General features: G+C 35.0%; 4 protein-coding genes across 6 annotated transcripts; 3 read left to right on the top strand and 1 right to left on the bottom strand.

The window, feature by feature from the left end:
• Positions 1-334: 334 nt before the first annotated feature.
• On the top strand, positions 335-6,834 carry NSF (AAA-type ATPase family protein). The gene is made up of 21 exons (NM_116729.4): positions 335-707; positions 1,013-1,108; positions 1,189-1,270; positions 1,358-1,408; positions 2,197-2,367; positions 2,547-2,701; positions 2,786-2,894; positions 3,251-3,350; positions 3,437-3,492; positions 3,713-3,778; positions 3,851-3,933; positions 4,135-4,268; positions 4,486-4,696; positions 4,977-5,108; positions 5,194-5,254; positions 5,339-5,398; positions 5,478-5,536; positions 5,643-5,730; positions 5,844-5,966; positions 6,189-6,254; positions 6,353-6,834. The coding sequence occupies exons 1-21, from the start codon at positions 532-534 to the stop codon at positions 6,500-6,502; spliced, it is 2,229 nt and encodes a 742-aa protein (NP_192400.2). The 5' UTR covers positions 335-531; the 3' UTR covers positions 6,503-6,834.
• A 752-nt stretch (positions 6,835-7,586) lies between these two features.
• Positions 7,587-10,204, top strand: RIC10 (ROP-interactive CRIB motif-containing protein 10; the record flags this gene model as incomplete). 2 transcript variants are annotated; one of them, NM_001340518.1, is made up of 5 exons in its annotated part: positions 7,587-7,908; positions 8,262-8,476; positions 8,927-9,030; positions 9,150-9,252; positions 9,775-10,204. In NM_001340518.1, exons 2-5 carry the CDS (start codon positions 8,419-8,421, stop codon positions 9,978-9,980), a joined length of 471 nt encoding a protein of 156 aa, NP_001319870.1. In that variant the 5' UTR covers positions 7,587-7,908; positions 8,262-8,418. The 2 variants fall into 2 exon arrangements, with proteins under 2 accessions (NP_001319870.1, NP_192399.1); NM_116728.2 differs by lacking the exon at positions 7,587-7,908 and having other exon boundaries at positions 8,386-8,476; positions 9,775-9,980.
• A 3,546-nt stretch (positions 10,205-13,750) lies between these two features.
• Positions 13,751-19,808, top strand: PDF2 (protodermal factor 2). 2 transcript variants are annotated; one of them, NM_116727.4, is made up of 12 exons: positions 13,751-14,160; positions 15,968-16,343; positions 16,438-16,555; positions 16,676-16,864; positions 16,942-17,382; positions 17,469-17,570; positions 17,665-17,868; positions 17,963-18,134; positions 18,246-18,517; positions 18,645-18,740; positions 18,827-19,239; positions 19,316-19,808. In NM_116727.4, exons 2-11 carry the CDS (start codon positions 16,108-16,110, stop codon positions 19,226-19,228), a joined length of 2,232 nt encoding a protein of 743 aa, NP_567274.1. In that variant the 5' UTR covers positions 13,751-14,160; positions 15,968-16,107; the 3' UTR covers positions 19,229-19,239; positions 19,316-19,808. The 2 variants fall into 2 exon arrangements, with proteins under 2 accessions (NP_567274.1, NP_001329475.1); NM_001340517.1 differs by lacking the exon at positions 13,751-14,160 and adding an exon at positions 14,608-14,909.
• Positions 19,809-20,172: 364 nt separating this feature from the next.
• PCFS4 (PCF11P-similar protein 4) lies at positions 20,173-24,332 on the bottom strand. The gene is made up of 6 exons (NM_148232.3): positions 23,783-24,332; positions 23,519-23,620; positions 23,190-23,429; positions 21,543-22,733; positions 20,946-21,461; positions 20,173-20,825 (listed from the first exon to the last, which is right to left on the bottom strand). Exons 1-6 carry the CDS (start codon positions 24,113-24,115, stop codon positions 20,781-20,783), a joined length of 2,427 nt encoding a protein of 808 aa, NP_680598.2. The 5' UTR covers positions 24,116-24,332; the 3' UTR covers positions 20,173-20,780.
• Between the last annotated feature and the right edge of the window lie 502 nt (positions 24,333-24,834).

Raw genomic sequence — 24,834 nt, 5'->3', positions numbered from 1 at the left:
TTGCTCTGTGACAGTCCAAGATCTTTTGAGCTTTTATGTGTTGACCTTCTAGTTTCACATAATTGATCATCGATTGAAGTTTTGAACTATTTGTTGAAAAATAAATAAATGTGGTTAATCCGAACTCAAATTGAATTGTGAGGATGTGTCTCATGCATGACTTGCTCAAAATAATCAGTGAGCAAGTATTCTAAAATTTAGACTGAAAAAAAAAAAAAAAAATAAGAAAAGAACAACAAAAAAAATGAATTATGATTTGTGTTGCAAACCGGATTCTAATACCGAGCCGAGAGGGTATGACCAGATTTAATTTACCGCTTTTTGGTTTAATTCAGACGGCTATTGGTCGAACCGGAATGTTTGGTCTGGTTTCCAAAACATTGATCAGGACTCGAAAAATAAAAGATCTTATTAAAATCAAGGAAGCAATCGTAGTCTTCTGTTTATTGCTTCTCCCTCAAATATTTTCTTATTCGTTAAGGTTACAAAAATCAAAAAGACTCGAAGAAACCTGAGATCGAAACCCCAGCCATGGCGGGTCGTTACGGATCGCAAGTCATGACGATGACTGTGACCAATACTCCGTCCGCAGATCTAGCTTTTACTAACCTCGCTTACTGCTCTTCTTCCGATCTCCGTCAATTCTCCGTTCCCGGTTCCGATCTCTTCCTCGCCAACGTTGCCGATAGCTTCATTCTTTCTCTCTGATATCCTTTCTTATTTCCATTTTACGATTCATTTCTTACATTGCAATGCGAAATGCGATCCTAGGAGTTGATTGTTTATGTGATATGGCTAATTACTGCTAAATTTACCAAAATCGATCTTCGAATTTGAATCTCGGCCTTATGAATGGTTCTTATAATGATTGATTGATCTATGATCGTAGTACAAGTTAGGTTTTTCTGGTTTTCATGGATTATAGAAATCTAGGCTCCTTTGGTCGGTGACAATGTTGAACTTGTTCATTGTGTCATTTATTTCGATTTTTGTGAACTTAACTGGTGATTACTGGACATGGAAGCATCCGTGATGGAAATATTGCTCTCAATGCTATTCAAAGGCGACACGCTAGAGTTTCGACTGGTGATATGGTATCTGTTAGCAGGTGATTATACAGCTTGTTTTTATATTAATTTTCTGGCATGAATACGTTTTTGGTTTCTGAATATTGTCTTGTTCTTGCAGATTTGTTCCTCCTGAAAATTTTGATCTGGCTATGCTGACGCTGGAGTTGGAATTTGTGAAGAAAGGAACTAAAAGCGAGCAGGTTTGTTTGATGTCTATGATGTGTTTCTTGAGATATTTGTAGGCTTTGTGATTGAACTCAACTTCTCTGTACAATATTACTTTACAGGTTGATGCTGCTCTCCTTTCGACCCAGCTTAAGAGGAAATACACCAACCAGGTAGAGATATTCTTGTTCTGCTGTCTCTGTTATTGTTAGATGTTTGGTTTTCAAAGATACATGCATCTCGTGCTGTGGTTTAAGCATGCATCTGAGAGGCAAAATGAGAGTACTGTGGTTTCTAAACAGATAAGGCACGCATTGGTTTCCATTTGTTTTATATGGGAAATGGAAACTATACGAGCTAATCTGTTTTATATAGTTTCCATTTGTAGCAATGTGTACATGGATCTTGTCATTTACCTTATTTTTCTGCTGAAGCATTGGTTTTCAGTGAATGCATTTGGTGACCATTCTGCAAATCCTGTAATATTATGCTTACAGATATTTACTCATGTATTTCTTGATTATGTGGTATCACTTATATGGTTATTTGGCCTTTAGATCCTCACAAAATCGTATTAGTCTAATTTATTGAACCAATGTTACATGTTTGGTTTCTGAAGATATACATGTCTTGTGCTGTGGTTTAAGCATGCATCTGAGAGGCAAAACGAGAGAACTGTGATTTCTAAACAGATAAGGTCTAAATAAAACAGATTAGCTGGTATAGTTTCCATTTGTAGCAATGTGTACATGGATCTTGTCATTTACCTTATTTTTCTGCTGAACCATTGGTTTTTATTGAATGCATTTGGTTGACCATTCTGCAAATCTTATAATATTCTGCTTACAGTTATATTTACTCATTTATTTCATATGTGGTATCACTTATATGGTTATTTGGCCTTTAGATCCTCACAAAATCATAGTAGCCTAATTTATTGAACCAATTCACACTGCTGCAGGTCTTGACTGTAGGCCAGAAAGCGACATTTGAGTATCATGGAACTAATTACATTCTTACGGTCAATCGAGCGGATGTTGAGGGTCAGGATCACACGAACGGCATTGAAAGAGGGTTGCTCTCTAAAGACACGTATATTGTGTTTGAAGCATCAAATGCAAGTGGCATAAAGGTCTGATTTTGATAAGTTTTCTATATCTGTGTAATTGAATCAGTTACTCTAAGAATTCCTATCAAATGATGATTCAATCTTACATTTGAAATAGTATCACATTTGGTGCTTTCTCTTTTATGGAAACAGATGTAGATTGCTAGCTTGTATTCATTTTAAACTTGTATGTTCTTATGCAGATTGTCAACCAACGGGAAGCTGCTAGCAGCAATATATTCAAACATAAGGAATTTAACCTTGAGTCGCTGGGAATAGGTGGTCTTGGTGCAGAGTTTGCTGATATATTTAGAAGAGCTTTTGCTTCTCGTGTATTTCCTCCTCATGTCACCAGCAGGTTTCTGGCTCATTCTTCAAGCAAGTGTTAGACTGTATTTGTAGATATATATTCCTTCTAAGTTTATCTTTGTTGATCTTGCAGACTGGGAATAAAGCATGTTAAAGGGATGCTTCTTTTTGGACCTCCTGGTACTGGCAAAACCCTTATGGCACGGCAAATTGGAAAGATGCTTAATGGAAAGGATCCAAAGGTATTTCTGATTTTCATAATAGTCTATCAAGAAGAATTATGATAACTTACTTGCTTGTAGTCCTTAATTTCATTTGTATGTTTTTTGTAAGTTTGTTACCCAGGATTGCACTTGCATGTACCTAAATATATTATCACTTCATGATTTGTTACCCTGGTTGGATGTACACCTTCTGTGAGAACATGCTATTGACTGTTTAATTATCTCACTATTTCCTTCATACATTGGCAGCCGCAGATCCTATTTTAATTATTTGCATCAATAGTTTACGACATTTTAATGTTTCATTCACTGCCTTTTATTCCTGAAATCCACATGTTTAATGCTTCCTTTGTTCTTTTGCTGGCATTATATAGATCGTTAATGGGCCTGAGGTGCTGAGCAAGTTTGTTGGTGAGACAGAAAAGAATGTAAGAGACTTATTTGCTGATGCTGAGCAAGACCAGAGGACCCTTGGTAAGGAAACATTGTTCTTTCTGATCTGTGCTTTTGTGTTTTCTTTTTCCAGTGCATATACTAATTGGGCATTCTTATTTTCTCAGGTGATGCTAGTGAGTTGCATGTCATTATTTTTGATGAGATTGATGCTATTTGCAAGGTACACAACTTTATCTTTTCTTATCTTTGATGATTTTGCTTATTTGAAGTTATAAATATGCTTTTAGTTTTGACCACCAGTCCCATTAACTCTGGGTAAGAAATCTTGCTACTCTGTGTTGTGACTGTATTTTTCTCTGGATTTTGGGTATACTTTCAAGTGATCTAGTGGTTATGAGTTTAAACAATAAATTAACGATTGTATGCTTTGTGATTTTCAGTCAAGAGGTTCAACCAGAGATGGCACAGGTGTCCATGATAGTATTGTAAACCAGCTTTTGACAAAGGTCAGTCAAAGATCAAGCTATTATCAGTTTATTCGGAGTTTTCACGGACGTGACTAACACCTTTTTTTATAGATAGATGGTGTGGAGGCCTTAAACAATGTTTTGCTGATTGGAATGACAAACAGAAAGGATTTGCTTGATGAAGCTCTTTTAAGGTATCTCTATCATTGTGCTAATATATAGCAGCCCTTTCTTTTATACTCTAGTTACACCAGAAGCAGTACGGAAGGTTTTGAAGTTGCGTTTTATCTTAGGTCATTTGAAAAGATTCCATCCAAAGCGTATATGCTCTTACATGAAATTTTGGAATGGTTGTAGTACATACGAATTTAGACTTTTATTTTCTTGGACTATAGGCCTGGAAGATTGGAGGTTCAGGTTGAGATAAGCCTTCCTGATGAAGCTGGGCGTCTACAAATTCTTCAGATTCATACAAATAAGATGAAGGAAAATTCTTTCCTTGGGACTGATATCAATCTCCAAGAGCTTGGTATGTCTTCATAGATTATAATTGTTTAAACCATGGAATGTTTGGTAGACCTGTTCTGTAATTCCAAATATCACCACCTCACTACATGACAGATGTACTCTTTTGAATATCGTCTAGTAATTTGTATTAGGAAGACCTAAGAAATTCAGTCTTAAGCTTTGGATTAGTTGCTAGCATAAATGTTTCTCTGACGTGATATATCAATATTGTCTGGCAGCTGCTCGAACAAAAAATTACAGTGGTGCAGAGCTTGAAGGTGTTGTTAAAAGTGCTACATCATATGCATTAAACAGACAACTAAGCATGGATGATCTTACAAAGCCTGTGGAAGAAGAGAATATCAAGATCACTATGGAGGATTTTCTCCACGCTATCTATGAAGTTCAACCTGCATTTGGAGCCTCCACAGATGACCTAGAGCGCTGCAGGTAATTTTCTTTAATAAGTGTGTGGTGGTTTGACGAATTGGGATAGTTCTTGATCGAATGGGCCTTTAGCATTGATATGCTGATTTAGCCAAACTTAATTCTCTTCTTTTCCGTGAGTCATGGTCTGAAAACGCAGTACTCTACTACTCATACATATTTTCTTTTGTTTTCCGTCTGATCCAATTGTATTTCCAGCGACAATTTCGCATGCATGTATTGCATTACTTTTGGATTTTTATTTGCCAGTGCCTTAGTTTTTACATTTCTGACATGTATGTAGACTCAATGGGATGGTAGATTGTGGTCATCGGCATAATCACATTTACAAAAGAGCTATGCTTCTAGTCGAGCAAGTTAAAGTTAGTACTAGAAGTCCTCTAGTCACTTGCCTTCTGGAGGGGCCCAGTGGAAGGTATCTTCCGTAGTTATAGCCACATTATTTTGGCTTACTGTTTTATAACCTGTTGCTGATTGTTTTAACTTTTTTGTCTGGACAGTGGGAAAACTGCTTTAGCAGCAACAATTGGTATCGATAGTGACTTCCCATATGTTAAGATAGTAAGTGTCTATCTTTCTTTGTACAGTATATTTAGTCCGTACCATCTTTTACTCTTTGTGTGATATTGATTTCTTATTTTGTAGGTTTCTGCGGAAACTATGATTGGTCTTTCTGAGAGCACAAAATGTGCTCACATTGTCAAGGTCTGTCCTCTGGAAACATTCTACTTCTTGTTATTCTGTTCTATCCACTGACAATTGGTTTTGGTGTGAATGAGACCAGGTCTTTGAGGATGCATATAAATCTCCAATGAGCATCATTATCCTTGACGATATTGAAAGGTTATTACCTGCTATTTTTATTCTACGTTTCAGACCTTGGCTCAATATCTTATAGCATACGTTTGTAGTTTCTTCTGGAAAGTACTTAAATTTCTGATATTTACAGATTGTTGGAATTCATAGCAATCGGTCCTCGCTTTTCAAACATAATTTCACAGACGCTGATGGTCCTTCTCAAACGACTTCCTCCTAAGGTGCTTCCATTACCGTTTTGTTATTTTCTTATCCATATTTATATATGCTTGATCATCATAAGTTAATTTCTTACAGTTGAACATCTTTAAATTGGTAAAATCTTTGTTCACAGGGGAAGAAACTTCTCGTCTTTGGGACAACAAGTGAAGTAACCTTCTTAGAGTCTGTTGGTATCTCTGATTGCTTCTCTGTCACTCACTCTGTTCCGACACTGCAAAAAGAGGACGCAAAGAAGGTAAATGAGTTATCTTCTTCATATATGGACTTTCGAATTTGTTTTTCCAGCTCCTCTCTTTGTAAACTCCACCATCCACTCTCTTTTTTCCTTTTAGTTGTTCGATGTGGCATGATTAGAATTTGCTTAACCAAGACAATACTGTGTCTTTTCTAACATTGCCCAACAATCCAATGCTTGAGCTGGTTAAATTCTCAGTTGTTTTTTTTTCGTTTGCTTCAGGTGCTAAATCAGCTTAACCTCTTCTCAGAGGATGATGTTGATTCAGCTGCAGAGGCTCTCAATGACGTAAGTTTTCGTCCTCTCCGGGCGGAAATTGACAAAAACCGTGAAATTGTTTTGTTTGTTTGTTTGTCTTAACAACGGTTTTTTACTTTCTCGCGCAGATGCCAATCAAGAAGATTTACATGCTAATAGAAATGGCTGCGCAAGGAGAAAACGGTGGATCTGCAGAAGCTATCTATGCTGGGAGAGAGAAAATCAATATCAATCATTTCTATGATTGCTTAGGAGACTTCATTCGCTTCACTGGCTAGTCCTTTTAAAGATATTCTCATGGTGATCTTGTTTTTTTGGATACAAATTTTACTCGGGTTATGTTATTTGGTGGTGGAGTGGAACTGAGAAGGGCAATTATGTTACTCGGATCATGTTATTTTGCTTTTTTTTTTGCTTGTTTTTGTGTGGCTAAAACACTATTTCTTTTGATTGTAGTTATTAATTTGTGGTTTGGTTTGACTCCTGATTTCAACTCATATGATGGTCCATGTCCTTGTGTTTCTTAAGGACCACCTCGACCACTAGTGGTATATTCAGTCCCCCTTCGGACTAGTCGGTACATGGCTAGAAACATCGATATCAAATTGCACTATTTCACGCTTATTGTGATCTGCATTGTTGACAATTGCCTAGCCTCGTTCATCTTCTTACTTGTGATCTCCACGATCTCAAATATGTAAACCGTGCTAATTGGCTTATAAAGACTTGAGTGTTATGCAAGTCAACGTGGTCTTAATAGCGACTCTCACTTCGCACAACATTCAAAATTCTTTGCTTTCTTGACAGATCAGAATTTTTGTTAATGTATATGAATATTAATCTATTTATTAACTTACATAATCGAAAATTTCACTCTGGAATACATATTCCAGTTAGGAGATTTATACCAGCAAGAAAGCTAGAAAGACAATTAGACAAACGTGAGTTCAACAAATATGATGAAATATAAGATTTGTATATTTGAATATGCATGCATTAAAAACTTGTACAGTTGTCTCTAGCTTCATATAATATTTGGTCTATAATAAACCCTAGATTAATCCCCAACGCCAGATAATAAAATCTTAAACACTTGAGGTTAATTTCTTATGAAACTAAAATAGTTGCTGGTTAATTATATCCACATCAATTTATAGCTGGTGATATATCATTATCAGCTCCTCTTACTAAATATGTGTCAAATATATAGACAAACTAATCATTGATTAGTGATTATATTCCATCCTGAAATATTCCTTTCTAGTTTTTAAAAATTTAAGTATATATATGTGTAGATGCCATTTCATGGTGCTCCACTTACTTATCTCTTACCTTAAGCCTGACTTAGTCTCCCTCTTCTTCGTCTTCTTCTTCGTCTTCTTCTTCGTCTTCTTCTTCGTCTTCTTCTTCGTCTTCTTCTTCGTCTTCTTCTTCGTCTTCTTCTTCTCTTGGCCTTCACCATCTTCGATCTTTTGAAACTCTTTTTTTTTCATACTTTCGTGAGAAATTCACGAAATTATGTTTTGTTAATTGAGATTCCTTTTGTACATAATATGCTTTGTGATTTATCAAGAGAGGCTTCTCCAAAAGATGAAAGAAGCATAGAATCAAAGGAGAGGCTGTTTCTCTATTCTGCTATTCTTGTTTATATCATTCTTTTTCCAACGAGTTTATAGAATTACAGGTAAACTTTATCGTAATTAAGTTTCTTAATGATATATATCATCAATAATTCAATTTCATGGGTTTATAATGTCAAAAATCTCAAAATCATATGATAATGGTCATGTATACCAATCTTGAACTTAAAATATTTTCACATTATGTGCTTTTATAAAGTTAAATTTTGAAGCTTAATTAGATCTTTTATCAAACGAATAAATTCCAATCTTGTTCCATAGGAGAAACATTATTCATCTATCACATGCATTATATCTTTATGATCATTTGCTACTAGTTTCCTTTTGTATATATATTGTGGGTTGATTAGTAAAATACTAAATACTGAAACCAGAACTTTTGGTAAACAAAACATAGAACATTGAAGTAGCATCCGGAGAGAGGAGATTGTTGTTTGGCTTCTTCAATCTTGGCAATAGAAAGGACACATAGTTTTCAGGTAATCGAGTCTTACGAAGGATAATCGAAGACAAATTCAGCATTATAGTTTGGAGGTTTTGTGATCTTCTTCACCATGTCAATGAAAATGAAGGGCATCTATAAAGGCTTCAAATGTATCTCTCAAATATTTGGTAATATACTTTCTTTACCATTTTCTCTCTTCATATAATATATTAATTGTTTACCTATATTTGATGAAAATTGCTAAATAGGGATACAGTGAAGATTTATTAATTTGCAAAATGACACGATGATAAAATCGTAAATGAGCGTGGTTTCAAAAGTGGTTTAGACAAATTATTGTGATATTCATGTATAATAGGGGTTTTTCATGCTATTTAATAGACATTTTATGATTTTACGATTTTACTACTGCATTATTCTTGCTAATAAACTTTCAACATATATATATATATATATATATAGTCATTTAGTGCATATATCTTTTGATATTTGCTTCTACATTATGTTTTTGATGTGTACCAAGAATATTTGAGTACTTATACCAAATGTCTATCACATATTTGTAGAGTGTTCTCATGTAATTGTTTGGCTTTTAAGAATATTATCTTATGTTTCAGCCGTTGAGAAAGAGAGAGATGAAATAGAAATTGGGTTTCCAACAGATGTAAAACATGTGGCTCATATTGGCTGGGAGGGTTCATCTGGTAGTGCTCCTGGTTGGGTAAGCTCTTTAGTGCCTTTTCGGCCTATATGTGAAAATTCTAGTTTCTAACAAGTAAAACCTAAAAAAGAAGTAAAATTCATATAGCTAATCAGTGAATATTTGTATTTCTTGTGAAGATGAGTGAGTTTAAGGTCGGGGCTGAGCTTTTATCTCCAAGACCATCATCTTTCAGTAATGCAAGACCTTCTACTTCTTTCTTCACTTCTTCTTCTTCCACTGGTAAGTTATTTATTTGTTTTTAACTTTTTCATTTCCTTGGTTTTTTTTCTTTAAAATTGATGTGATTAACCATCCACTTACTTTCAAATTACAATTTGAATAGGTAAACAAATATAGATGGGTTATCCAAATTTTATATATAGATTGAATAAATAGAAGATTTGTATATCATCATTGCAGATAAGAGATGGAATTTGGTAATATATATTTAACTTAAAACCAAAAATGAACTTTATTGAAATAAGCACCAAAATATTATAACTTTTTACGAAGGTTTCAGAATGAAATTTGCAAGATGGGAAAAACTTTAAGTTATGATTTATGAATTGTTTTTAATCTTTGAAAATTAGGACCCAATTTGGTATATTGAAGTTTATTCATTCTACCAAAAAGATTTGAGGTTTATTCACCCTTTTATTTTCTTAAATCAAAACATTTTGTTCACCTAATGTCTTTTTTACTACAGTTTTAGGCTTTTAGTCAAAATTTACTAATCACATTATGTTCTTTTTGTAAATATAGATTTTGATCAAGGATCGAGTCAACGAGGAATATCAGATACACTACGAGATATACCTCCAGTTACTCCGATAAATTTACCGAAAAATAACAAGAAGAAAAGCAGTAGAAGAAAGAAATCTTCTTCATCATCATCATCTCCAAAATCTTCAAGATCATCTGTATTATCCAAATCTTCGTATAAATCAACTGTATCACGATTAATCTAGAACATATAATAGGTGAAAGAAAAAAAAAATCAAAAGTTTGGTCATCTTTGTGCATACTTAAGGGGATTTTGTTTGCATTTTCTGCTGATTCATTTTGGGATTTTTTTTCACATATGTAGACATCGTGTAGTGTTTGGCGTTTGATTTATTTTAATGTAAACTTAGAAATAGGGAAAGAAAAAAGTAAGAAAATTTGTATGAAATGATGGTGAATTTGAGTGGAATTATCTTTTGTGTTATTTGGGAAGAAAGTCAAAACTCAAAACATAGCAAGGAAATATTATTAAAAAAAATAAAAAGAACGTAAATTTGCATGTTGATTATTCTCGCACTAGTTGTGAAGACAAACAATATCTCCAAAGCGACAAAAGACTGAAACGTCATCTCGAGTAACACTTTGAGGCTTTGAGCAATTCACTTGGCAATGGAGTTAGATTTGCATGATCTCACAAATTTTGTTATAATAGCTAAATTTCCAGAAGATAACAAAATATCTAGAAATTGAGTCCCTCTACGGCACATTACTTCACCATATCTTAAAGAGAAAATTAGTAGGATTATGAAAGTTTTTGAACTTTTATTTAATAGTCTTATTACACATATCTTAAAACTCTGTTATTTGCCAAAAGGTTTGTTAATTGAACTATAGTTTACTAGTAATAACTCTTATAAATATAGCATTTTTTCTCCAAAAATCACTTTGAAAATTAATGAGAAGAAAAGTGCATGGAATCTATCAACAATCTACATTAAACAAAATACAAGTTCAAATGAAAACAAATTCAAAAATTCAACTTGGAAAATGTGGGGCCAAATAAATCAAAACATAAACTGAAATGTTCCTAAATAAATTAAATGACTCGGTCCCATGCATGTGTATATATCACTCACTATATGGCTTTTCATTTTTTTTACCCCCATTTTAATTTGTAGTCTCTTTTATACATTGACTTTGAAGTTTATAGTTTATATTGTTCCACTCATTTGTTAATAACAAAAACCATAGGAGAACTATAGACTTGAAGACATAGGTTACCTTTTCATATTAAAAAACAACTGTCATAAAATTACATAGTTATGTTTTTTACTTTTTACAAATGTGTTTTTTTAATGAAATATAAGTTAATAATATTTCTGAAAGTTATTTTTCTCATTGAAAGAGAAAAACAAAATCTGTCTGTAACTTTACGCAATGTCTGAGAATTTGAAATTTTGAAATAAGGAAATAATTATAAGAAAAGAAAAATTTATAAGAAAAAAAAATATATATATAGAGTCAATAAATGAGTTAGTTGGTAGGTAACAGTAGCACTCTTTCCCACTAGCTAAATTATTTGAAGGTGACGTTGCCGCATTGCTCCAAGCGTTTCATCTTCTTTAATTTACTTAATTACCTTTGGCACATTCGTTAAGTTACCGCTCTAAATTTGCATATTCTGACGTTTTCATCTAAAACTCATGTTGAACTACTGTCGTTTATCTCACATACTCACAATGTCTGCCGTTTGAATTTGACGTATCCCATCAGTTTTTTTTGTTTGTTTAATAATGGAACAAAATTTTCGTATAAATAAACTATATCATAGTTAGTCTAGAACATATGACATATGATAATAGATGGCCAGAAGAAAAAAAAAAAATTCAATGTTTGGCAGAGGTGGGAGTTTGGGTTAGGGTTCGAATCAGATATTTTGGATTTTTAAATTTAAAAATATTGTATATATTCGGGTATTTTTATATTTCAGATTTAGATTCGCATTACTGTAGATTTCCAAAATCAAAAATTTTATAACTAAATTTATTCAAACTATTCCAAAATATGCAAATTGTCTAAAAGCTTTGAATATTTCTATCCAAATTTACTCAAAAAATAGATTAATTAAATATCCAAAAAATATTAAAATATCTGATAATCTGAATATTTGAACACTTATGTTATTAGAAATATATATTATTATATAATTACTATGTATTTAAATTGTGGGTACGTTTGGGTATGCGTTTCCGGGCGCTATGTTCGGGTTTAGATATTATGCACACCCCTAATTTGGCTCATGATCCTTGCAAATTATCAAAAAAAAAAAAAAAACTCCAAACTCATGAAAACTATATTCATCGATCTGAATCATCATTTTAATGTTGATTCCAAAAAGAAACCAAAGTTGAATTAATTGATGTCATTGGAAAGAAACCTTGTGGAGTGATATTGATCATGATCATATAGTCCAACTTTGCAAGACATAAAGTTTTACTGTCTCTTCCTTCTCAACACACATAATACAAATAGGATCATATTGTATTCCTCGTTTCATTAGTCTTGAGTTTCCTGCTTAACAACCATATATACTAGCCAAATAAAATGCTTTTGTGCCGTCGTGCCGATGCAATTTGTATCCTCCACGACTTAGATGCTGTACGGCGGTATTATGTTTGTTATTATACAGCATATGCAAAAAGCAAAACATTTGAAAATGTGGAAACATGCATATCCATAACTTAAAAAGTGCATTTGATAAAAAAAAAAACAAGACGCAAGATATTTGTATCATATATTACATAATCTAGCCAACTAAATCCATCTCACCTATATTTTTCTAGATCAACTGATCGTTAACAAAATTGATCTCATCAGAATTTTTCCATTTGCATATCACGAGATCAATATTTATGCGGCTATGACTAGTAACAGGTACAATTTAGCTCTGACTTGAGTAGAATGTCAAATTATACATTCATCTTGTTATGTGGCATATATTTCCTCTTTTTAAAAAACTGTAGATCAATAGTTTCTGACATGTATATTTTTCTTTAATTTAAACTCGATCTATTTAGTATATTAAAAGCTATTTTCTGCAATAATAGGAGGAGGCAAGGGAAACAACCTTTACCAACTGCAACGCTTGTCAAGACGTTCGATAAAAACATTAAAAACCGGCTTAGCACGCTCAAGAGTGGAGGCACATCGAAGTACGAAGATGACATAGTACTTTGGTTTGCAACAAGAAGAGATTATGACTAGAATTCTTAATTTCTTGTATATATTCTGAAAAGTTTTTACATTCATATGTAATATCCAGTAACTTTTTCTTTTGACTATAATTTAAAATCATATTAAAAAAAAGTCATTTTCTGTAATAAATACGTATTAGAAAATGATGAAGATATTAGATATTCTCTCGAAATCAAGTCGAGGGCCATTAAAATTGATGATTATTAGAAAAAAGGTTATAAATACTTAGTTGGAAGACCTAGCTAGCTAATAACTAAGAAAATTAATAGAAGAAACTCTCTCTTATTGATATGTCGTCGTCCATGCTTCTATATTGGATATAGTTCTCGCATATGAGTAAATCTACTATCATTAATACAAAAACAATAATATCAAACGCTTAATTAGCATTTGAACAATAAAAATCATTTATGTATTCATGCATAATTTAGACACACACACACACGCACACGCACGAATATATACATGTTGTAGTACACTAGCACTTAGGTCTAAATTTTGAGAACTACGCAATATGACAAGTAACTAAATCTTTGTTAACCTAACTAATGCGTTGTTGTTGACATAGATGAGGTACGAAATGGTTGTAATATGAATTCTTATACACATTAGTATATGTGGAAGCCAAGTAGCCAACGAAACACTTGCATGTAAATTTTTTTGATTATTCTTTACAAGCTTAAACGTTTTTTATTTAACCTATAGAGGTAAAAGAAAAACAGTGATTTTGGTTTTGACTTATATAAACCGAAACTCTTTCTATCACTCTATAGAGATAAATATACAAAGAAATGAGTAAGTTTCTCTCACTATAGCATTAATGGAGCTTTAGATCATCATAAATGCATTGCACCCTCTCTATGCGCTCATCAATAACTCCTTTTAAATTTCTTATTGCAACTCCACCTGTTCTTTTCCTTCCTCTCTTGTCCTCTTCTCCTTCTTCTTCTTCAACAACAAACTTCCATTGTTCTTAATACCTAGCTAGCTCTTCCCCGGTTTGAGATTATCCCAAAATAACACCGGTTCTCGGGTAACCGGTCGGTTTTTCCGGAGCAACCAACCCTTTTACTTCTCTTTATCATTGTCTCAGATCTTCTGTTCTTCAAAGGCAAAAATGGGCATAAACCAAAGATCATTGTGAATTAGGGTTTCACTGTGTCTCCAAAAGTAAGATCTCTATTATCAAAAAAGATCTTTCTCTCTCTACACATATATGTATGCATATGCATTTGTGTGTATGTATCTTAGGTTATGTTTATAGATCGGATCCATATTGCATGTTGTTGAGACTCTTAGATCTTCTATTTTTTTGTTTATGGTGTTTTTTGGTTCTCAAGATCTCGATGCCTATGATTTGTTTTTTTTTCTAGATTATTTTAGTTTAATTTAATTTAATGTTTTTTGTGTCTTTTTGCGGAGACTTATGATCTAAGATAAATAAAGCGTTACCAAAAACTTTCTTGGAGTTAGCAGTTTCAAAAGGGGTTTGACGAAATCTACTTGGTGGTTGTGTCACAAAAAAAAGACCATTGACTTATTGTCAACGCTTTAATTAACCCTATATACTATATACTATTTTTAATCGCTTTTAATTAATCAACCCTATATATCCTGTATTAAACTAATTAAACTTAGCCTTTTTCATTAGTTTTGTTACTGGAAACGGTTCGTCTTTAGTGCACAAAGACCAAGGTCAATTTAATTCTTTAATAAATTCAATTGAGAGATCAGAAGCTTGTGAATCTGGTTCTCTCTCTCTCTTCTCTTACTAGCTTTTGAGTCGACAAAAGAGAGAGAAAAGATCATTAAACTCGAATCCAAAACTTCAACCAACAAAAGGGAAAAAAAGAAAAAATAACTACAAAGAGATCTATCTTTAGGGTTTCAAAACTTTCTTGAGTTTCAGATCGAATTGAGTAAGTATTTATATTATTTAAGTGTTCTTCTTACTGTATCATTTCTGACCATACACCAAACTAGGGTTTCTTAAAGATCATAACTCTCTCTCTCTCGCTTCTTCCTACACTAGATCTGTCCGATAGATCTGATGCTTTGAGAAGTCTTGTGACTTTCAAGATTGATTTTTCTTTTTGTTTGTTTGTTTATATGTACACATACTTGGAGATAGATATACTCTCATATATGTTACTGTGCATATGGATGGATCCATCTTAAGTGTGAATAAAAACTACCCAAATCTCATTTTTGTTTGTTTCTTATCTCATTTGTTGTTTTTGTAAGGCCGTCATTATAAATCTAAAACAATTTATCCGTTTTCGTAAAGAAAATCGCTTTCCAAAAAAAAAAACTTTGAAGTAAAAATATCATTTTGGGTCTATATTCAAATCTCTCCTCATATTTCCATCTCATTATTTGTAAAATTAATATATTAGGTCATTATCATATTGATTATAGAGTTTATATGTTATGTTATAAAGTAAAAGTTATATATGTAAATATTACGTTTGTAATATATATATTTATACATATGTACGTATACATAATTTGTATGTATATGTGCCTCATTTTTAACAAATATTATCGTTAATCTTTAGTTTCATTATAATTTTTTAGGGATGTATACATTATATAAATATTTTATGTTATTTATATCTGAAATTTCTATACTATAACATCTTAGATAGTTTTCATACGTAATTAAGAGTTTTAATTAATAGTTACATAATTATGATTAGATGAATTTATCTATAAATTGTATGCAAAAATATATACATATCCAACCGAAAAAATGGAGAGTAAACAAAAACCTAACAATTAATGGTTTAGTACTTGTGAAAATGATAAAATTATTAATTTAATATATAGTTTCATAACAGCTAGAAATAACTTTCCCTTAATATAATTATTTTCTTCCATTTCCATAATGATTTTCTTCTTCTTCATTCTGTATACATATATGAGCGTTTCATATATAATCTTTTACTAATTCGATTGTGATTTTGATTTTGGGCAGTGGAAGATATACTTGGAGAAGAAAATCAAATCACGAAAATATATTGATCAGTGCCTTGAAGGAAACCAAAGTTGACAACTCCAAAAATCCATTTCGTTATTAATATCTAACTGAGTGATCATAGTCAATCATCCATAACAATGTACCATCCAAACATGTTTGAGAGCCATCATATGTTCGATATGACCCCAAAGAGTACCTCTGATAACGACTTGGGAATCACCGGTAGCCGAGAAGATGACTTTGAGACCAAGTCAGGTACCGAAGTCACTACTGAGAATCCTTCTGGTGAAGAGCTTCAAGATCCTAGCCAACGTCCCAACAAAAAGAAGCGTTACCATCGCCACACGCAACGCCAAATTCAAGAGCTCGAATCGTAAGAAAAACACACTGAAAACTCATAGCTCATATATATGTCACAACAGATTGAAAACATTCTCTTATATTTTGAGTTTTTTGGAGTTTTACAGATTCTTTAAGGAATGTCCTCATCCAGATGATAAGCAACGAAAAGAGTTGAGCCGTGATCTCAATTTAGAGCCTCTTCAAGTTAAGTTTTGGTTCCAAAACAAACGCACACAGATGAAGGTTTGTAACCATTAACTAGTATATATATTCTTCTTAAAGCCAATATCAATATTTTAAGTAATCTAGTTTCATATTAGTCAAAGATTTCTCAGTACAATACATTGTGTGTAATATATATAGGCACAAAGTGAGAGGCATGAGAACCAGATTCTAAAGTCAGACAATGACAAGCTCAGAGCAGAGAACAATAGATACAAAGAAGCTCTAAGCAATGCTACATGCCCTAACTGTGGCGGTCCAGCTGCTATTGGAGAAATGTCTTTTGACGAACAACATCTCAGGATCGAAAATGCTCGGCTCCGCGAAGAGGTATATACATACATCTGTCTATATTACTTTTGTTTGATGAACTTGAACTCTAAATCTGTTACCTCTTCATTCTACAGATTGATAGGATCTCTGCTATTGCTGCGAAATACGTTGGGAAGCCGTTAGGATCGTCTTTCGCTCCACTAGCGATCCACGCGCCTTCTCGTTCGCTTGATCTTGAAGTTGGAAACTTTGGGAACCAGACAGGCTTTGTAGGAGAAATGTATGGAACAGGGGACATTTTGAGGTCAGTTTCGATTCCTTCTGAGACTGATAAGCCTATAATCGTGGAGCTAGCGGTTGCAGCTATGGAGGAACTCGTGAGAATGGCTCAAACTGGAGATCCTTTATGGCTTTCAACCGATAATTCAGTCGAGATTCTCAACGAAGAAGAGTATTTCAGAACGTTTCCGAGAGGAATTGGACCAAAGCCATTAGGATTAAGATCAGAGGCGTCAAGACAATCTGCAGTTGTTATAATGAATCACATCAATCTCGTTGAGATTCTCATGGATGTGGTAATTACTTGTTCTTCAAGTAACTTAAGGGCTAAAAATGATTGAATAAACTAACTAAAGTTTTAATCTTTTGATGTGGGTTCAAGAATCAATGGTCTTGTGTTTTCTCTGGGATTGTGTCAAGAGCCTTGACACTTGAAGTTCTTTCAACTGGAGTTGCTGGGAACTACAACGGTGCTTTACAAGTGGTATGTACATGTGTTTAATTACTTGCTTCTCAAGAAACCTATACATTGAATACTATGATAATCGGTTTCTGAATGTTATTTTGGGTATGTGAAGATGACAGCTGAGTTTCAAGTTCCATCACCCCTAGTCCCAACGCGTGAGAACTACTTTGTGAGATACTGCAAACAACACAGTGACGGCTCTTGGGCTGTGGTTGATGTCTCTTTGGACAGCCTTAGACCAAGTACTCCAATCTTAAGAACTAGAAGAAGGCCTTCAGGTTGTCTGATTCAAGAATTGCCTAATGGTTATTCTAAGGTATATAGGGTTTAAATTGAGTATTTATAAAGTTTATGGTAGAAATTTAAATTTTATGAAACTGATTGTGTGATGATGATTACTCTGTTCAAAGGTTACATGGATAGAGCATATGGAGGTAGATGATAGATCAGTTCACAACATGTATAAACCGTTGGTTCAGTCCGGTTTAGCTTTCGGTGCGAAACGTTGGGTGGCTACACTCGAACGACAATGCGAGCGGCTTGCTAGCTCCATGGCCAGCAACATTCCTGGTGATCTTTCCGGTAGGGGCTATTCTGATCAATTCAAATATGTTGGGGCTAAATTAAATGAAAACGTTAGTTTTAATTTTTACTAATTTGGTCCTTATAATTTATGGTAATTAATATATGTAGTGATAACGAGTCCTGAAGGAAGGAAGAGTATGTTGAAGCTAGCTGAGAGAATGGTTATGAGTTTCTGCAGTGGTGTTGGCGCGTCGACTGCACACGCTTGGACAACAATGTCGACAACAGGATCCGATGATGTTCGGGTCATGACCCGCAAGAGTATGGATGATCCAGGAAGACCTCCGGGTATTGTTCTTAGTGCAGCTACTTCATTCTGGATCCCAGTTGCTCCCAAACGTGTTTTTGATTTCCTCCGTGACGAAAATTCAAGAAAAGAGGTAATGCAAAAGTTTAAAATTATTACTTCAGACCAAATTGAATAAACAAAGAAAATAGGGTTAGAACCTTGCGAGTCACGATTTGTAGATTTAGGTTTGTTAATTTAGGTTTTGAACTTTGATGCAGTGGGATATTCTGTCAAATGGAGGTATGGTTCAGGAAATGGCTCATATAGCCAATGGTCATGAACCTGGAAACTGTGTCTCCTTGCTCCGAGTCAATGTAAGACTTGACATTATTAACTATCGATATTTTCTCTTTGTTTTATCGTTTTCAGATTGAGGAAACTTTGTTGTTGTTGTAAACAGAGTGGAAACTCGAGCCAGAGCAACATGTTGATTCTACAAGAGAGCTGTACAGATGCATCAGGATCGTATGTGATTTACGCGCCAGTGGATATAGTGGCGATGAATGTGGTTCTAAGCGGTGGAGATCCTGATTACGTGGCGTTGTTGCCGTCTGGTTTTGCTATTTTACCGGATGGTTCGGTTGGAGGAGGAGATGGGAATCAGCATCAGGAAATGGTTTCTACTACTTCTTCTGGGAGTTGTGGTGGTTCGCTTTTAACCGTTGCGTTTCAGATTCTTGTTGACTCTGTTCCTACAGCTAAACTCTCACTTGGCTCGGTGGCTACGGTTAATAGTCTGATCAAATGTACGGTGGAGAGGATTAAAGCTGCTGTTTCTTGTGATGTTGGAGGAGGAGCGTAGTTTTTTTTCAGGTATGATTCCACAACTAAGATCTTAACCGAATGGGATTCTTGTGGAGCAAGTAACAAGTGTTTTTTCCTTATGCAGAAGAAGTAAGAATAAGAGAAAAGGAAGGATTAAGAGCGGTTATGGTTTCTCATTTTGTGTTTTTTGAAATCCAAAGGAAGTCAAGAACGCACCTTTTGCGTTTAATTTCATCTCAAGCTGATGAAAAAAGGTAAAGTGGTTCGGGTATTGACTTCTGCTGGAAACCACGGTTTTAAATTGTCTATTTTGCGTTTCGTTGACAGTTTTTTGAACACCTTTTGGGTTTCCCCTTTTTGCGTTCTCCGACCCAAGTTGTCAGTTTCTTTGTTGTTTTGTATTGTAAGCCCTTTTGTTGCACTTGACAGATATGGAGTTAAAATCTTTGTTATTAGTACACTACTAGTTTCTGTTAGCTCTCTCTTATCCCATTCAACCAACGGTCCAATTTTCTAACAAAGGCAAAATAAAAGGGCAATGATGTGTGTTCTTAACCTGATCTTTTGTTCTAGCTTAGTTCATATTGCATATTGCAAGCTGTTTTCTTATATTCATACTATAATAGACTATTTTCACAATGTATATAACAAACATGAATTTTACTCCAGCCATTACATCTATTGATCATCACATACTCTTGTTTAGAGACTAACGGTTGAGACAAAGCCAGATTTGAACTGAGTTTGCTCTGCAGTCCTATAAGGTACTACCAGAACTAAATCATAACCTTTAAATCTTTATAATTCCATATTTCAAATGTAACAGTCATGAAAAAACTCTAGTTTGATCGAGCAAAAAGCCAAGTAAGTTCGAAAGCTTTAACTATCGTTCAATCTACTTCGACATAAATCCGGCTCTGTATCATGTAGGTATGAAGATACAAGTAGTGGAAATTTCAAAAGCAAAAGGTTCAGATAGAAGAAAAGTAAAACTTGTTTCATTATAGACAAAGTCAAGAGAACAAATACGCTTAAAGAGAGTTATGTTAACTAACATTTTTAGCTAACAGCCTAACATAGAAAGGTAAAACTCAGACAGGGAAAGCTCTAAAGAAGAAACCTGAAACTGGTTCTCTTAGCAACAGCATCTATGAGATCCATTCATCATAAGAAATCTGTTCACATTCGAATATCAGTCTTCTCGGGCTTTCCCTGCAATATCTAAAGATGAAAAAGAAAAAGACAATCCGAAACAGAGACATTGTATTCCATTTACATGGGGAAACTACTGTTGCGACATCTGATTTTACTACTACAAGCACCCCAGGTTAGGTGTAGCAGAGAATGCAGAACAGTTACACGATATCCATGTCCTAAGGCACAACAGGAATTTAGAGGCATAAAGAATGATAATATATGTGGGTGTAAACCTCTTTTTTTCAATGGTACAGTTTTAGGAGAAAGAAGACTCTCTCCATCATTTCTCTTCATTGGTGGTATTCTGTGACTAAGTGCATATAGATGATGAAGAAATAAGAATGTAACTTAAATGTAGTCAAGAAAAAGACCTAAAATTCGGTCTAAGGGATCTAACTCCGCATCTTTTTCCTCTGACTACCCTCTTCCATATCACCCTGAAAAAGCCATGATCGGGAAATCAAGAGGTCGTCACTGGATAAATGTCTAGCAGCGAAAATGAAAATGGATTCAACTAGACACAAATGAAGCTAATGAAAATGCATGGAATGGCTTACCCCATTGGACTCTGGCCTGCACTTTGCATGCACTATAGGACCTAACTGAGACTTGTCCATATCTGTTGTTGATTCTTCAGGAGCATTCATGTATACCGCACCTTTGTACATCCATTCCTCGGTTTCATCACTATAAAAGTCTTCAAATGGCTCACCACATAATGCACATGAAGTTTGGTCTTCATCTGCAGGAACTGCCATATCTTCGTCATCCTTCTTTTCTGTTGTTGGCTCCGTGGGCAAGAACCCTGGTACTGCTTCAGCTCCAAGTGCTTCTGCACCACTGAGCCACATGCTAGCACTTACAAACCATTTCCGAGAAGGGTTCTGCTTATGGTTCTTGGACATCCTGTTCTTGGTTACATGCCAATCCATGTGCTTACTGTGCTCTTCTTGGCACTTGAAGCGTAGACCACAGGTTGTGCATTGCCTCGGGAGATCCCCATATAAAGCACTGATTGCAGACTCATTACGTATCTTGAGCATGTCTGCATCAAACTCCAACCCCAATGGTCCCTGAATATATAAACCAACAATTCAAGATAAAGCAATAACTAAGAACAAACCGACTCTCAAGGACATGATTTGAATAATTACCTGACCAGCAGGCTGATTGTTCAATGAGATCAAACCTTGAGCCATGAGAGAGCCAATCAGACCAGAGAATGCGCCACCTGGTGGTTGATTAGAGGCTCCTATCTGAGATAAAACTCCTGAAGAAAGAGGATGCATGGCTTCCCCACCTTGGATTGATAAAGATGGTCTAATGGTTGACCCATGTGGAGGGTACCCATGACTTACGTGGGTTAACAACGATTGCATTGGCCTTGGAGCCATAGCAGATGAGGATGGCAAATAATTAACTAGCATCTGATTCTGTTGAGTCATATCATTAAGATGACTCTGAGAGACCTGGTTTTCGGGCCTATATAAAGGCTTACCTTGCAAGCGATTTGACATCGCATTACCGGGATTTGCCAAATGATGCAAATGAGCAGAAGGTACAGGGAGAGAGTTGGGTCCTCTAGCACTCAAATGGGGCCATGTCCCATCAGGAAGAGCCCGGCCAAAACGTGAGTTAACATCTTGAATGCTATCAAATGGAGGAGCCCCGAATTCACTGTTTGATGAAACTAACCCTACAGATGAAGCCAATACTTTCAAGTCTTTTCCTGCTCTTGTATCAACACGGTTGGATGTATGTGGATAATTTTGTGACAAACTCCAATTTTCTCGTAGCTGATGACTTACACCATTCTTAATGTCAGAATCTAAATGAAAATCACTTGTGTTTCCTACTCTGGGTCTTGCCCTTACACTTCCTAATGCTGGTACAGATGATCGCAAAAATTCACCAGCTCTGCTACGATCTAGGGTAGGGCTCATATCTTCCCAATCAAACTCTTCTTCCTCAGTGTTCTGCCATGGTGTAACCATCTTACTGTGCATGCCATTCATATCGCGAATTGGTTTATTGATCGTTACGTGTTTGCTGGTGTCAACTCCATATGCATCTATCAACGCTCTAGGTCTTTCGTGATCATTTCCTTGGCCTAAGTTTTCCTTTCTTCGCCATTCCATATGTTCATCATCTCTGCTAGTAGCTCGACCCATTCCATAGTTAAAAGCTTGATTAGAAGGATTAGCTCCATCATTAGACCTCCTGGTAAAACCATCTGGTGTACTAGACAGTGAAGATGGGCTCTCTAACTGATCTTCGAAATCATTATACCCACCGAGTGAATTTTGGCCATAAACTCTTGCACTGGAATTAATTCCTCTCAAATTCTGCATGTCAAGCAAGAGCAATTAAGGAAATATGCATCTCAGGTATAGTCACTCTTTGAAAAAAAACATATAAAAACAGTTCCAAACGACACATGATGCATAAACAGTGATCTACTGTACTATAACCAAAAAAAAACCCTCTACATGTGCTAACAAGATCATTTCTAATGTACCAGAGTCCCAGTGACCTACTCATCATGTATAACTGAGAGAGGCCATAACAACAACTCCCTTCCAGTCAAGATTGATTACTTGAAGAATGTAAACATCTATCTCGTCTAACTAACAAAACTTTAAAGAAATACAATGGATAAGACCACTATGAGGCCAAACTAATCTAATACCCGTTTTACTTAGTACACTTATATAAAATTAACACACCATAGCTTCAAGGTTGCAGATGCACCTAAAAAAAGAATGTCATCTCTGTTCATAATGACAAAGAGAAAGGCTTACATTTTCGGCGGCTGAGGGCTCCAGCCTGCGAAGATATTTTGGATTAACATGTATACCTCTCGTTGGTTGACTAGGCTCAGAAGCCCCTACGGAAGATTGGTTTGCTGCAGATGAAAGTTGCAATTGCATATCAATCTTGCGTAGTACAGGTGGTGGAAAAACACTCGACCAAGTCCCAAACAGGTGACGCATTGACGGATGTAAACTCGGATGTGCTTGCCTATATGCAAGGCAGAAGACCTAAAGCAGAATAGGATCAAAACAGCTCATGGGTATGCTTCAGCCCTATTCAAATCATTTAAGTAAACATCTTCTTGTAGACTGCTCACCTCGGGTAGACGGGATGAGAAATAGCGACCATAATCCCGCCCAATGTTCTTAACAATGCTGTCTAAAAGATACAGAGATGGCAACTTTTGCTCAACAGGAGCCTGCATATATACACCCACAGGTAACTCAGAAGCAGCCATTTCACTAAACCACAAACCAAACACTAATCTCTGACAATCAAAAACCTAATTTTTTTCCCACTTCTACACTTACATACTATACAATAAGGCTAGAAAGTGGAAACAAATAAGAAGAAAGCAAACCTCAAGGATTCGAGTGCAAATAGCATTAGCGATTCCTTCACCATGTTCCCGTTGTTCACCAGCGATAATAGTGAGATCAGTGATAATAGGCTTAGAATTGAAAGTAAGCTCACCCAAAACAACCTCATAAAGCTGAACAATCTCATCCATACTCGGAGGCAAAACCTCTTCACCACCACCGAACTCATCTTCACGCTGATTAAGCAAAGCTTTAAACCGGTCTAACAACGACGGCGGTGGCGGCGGTTTCTGCGGCAACTCAACGGACATACCTTTGCGGCTGGTGCTATTAATCGAAACAAGTCTTGGATTGAGGATTTTCTCTGAGTCCATCCCCAATTCAATAGTGAAGAGTGATAATTAGTGGCAGCATAAAGGCTCTAGGGTTTCTGTTCCACCATGGAAACTCCTCGAATCGCCACCCTTGTGGGGGAAGAGAGAGATAGAGATCGATAACGGAAGTTTTTTTTTTTTTAGTGAAGAGGATTTTTTTTTCTTCTCAATTTTGTATCTCTACTTTATGCAAATCTCATTTTTGTCCCTTTTTTTTTAGAGTTATCAACTACATCCCAATTATTGTTTTTACCCGTTTTGAGTCACACAGATTTTTGACTTTTACTATGACCTCATCAATTAATCACGTTGCAATTCTCTTCTTTCCCTTATTTGAAAAGTTTGATCTTGCCTCTTGGTGACACTAAATTTAGTTTTGAGGAACTATTTCATTTCTTAGCTTATTTATCTATCTTGATAAAGTTTGAATCTATCTTGTTTTGATTCTACTCATGGACTATGAATGATTTTTTTTTTGGTAGACAATTAGATTTTATATTATTTTTGATTTTTGACAGAAATACAGAGATTAGCAAGAAGCGGATTAAAACAATCTACAAAAATAAATACAACATTACAACTCTAATTCATTCAGTTCGCTTTTATGCGTTCAAGGCTAAGTTACGAGTTGAAACACCGATTTTGAACTCGTGAAACTCGGAAATTTGTGTGGTTGTCACATGACCGAAAAAGTGGAATTCTCATGGTAGTTGCCACGA

Source organism: Arabidopsis thaliana, chromosome 4, assembly GCF_000001735.4.
Source record: "Arabidopsis thaliana chromosome 4, partial sequence".
Taxonomy (NCBI): domain Eukaryota; kingdom Viridiplantae; phylum Streptophyta; class Magnoliopsida; order Brassicales; family Brassicaceae; genus Arabidopsis; species Arabidopsis thaliana.
The sequence above is the reverse complement of the archived record's forward strand: the minus strand, read 5'-3'. Positions and strand labels throughout refer to the sequence as shown.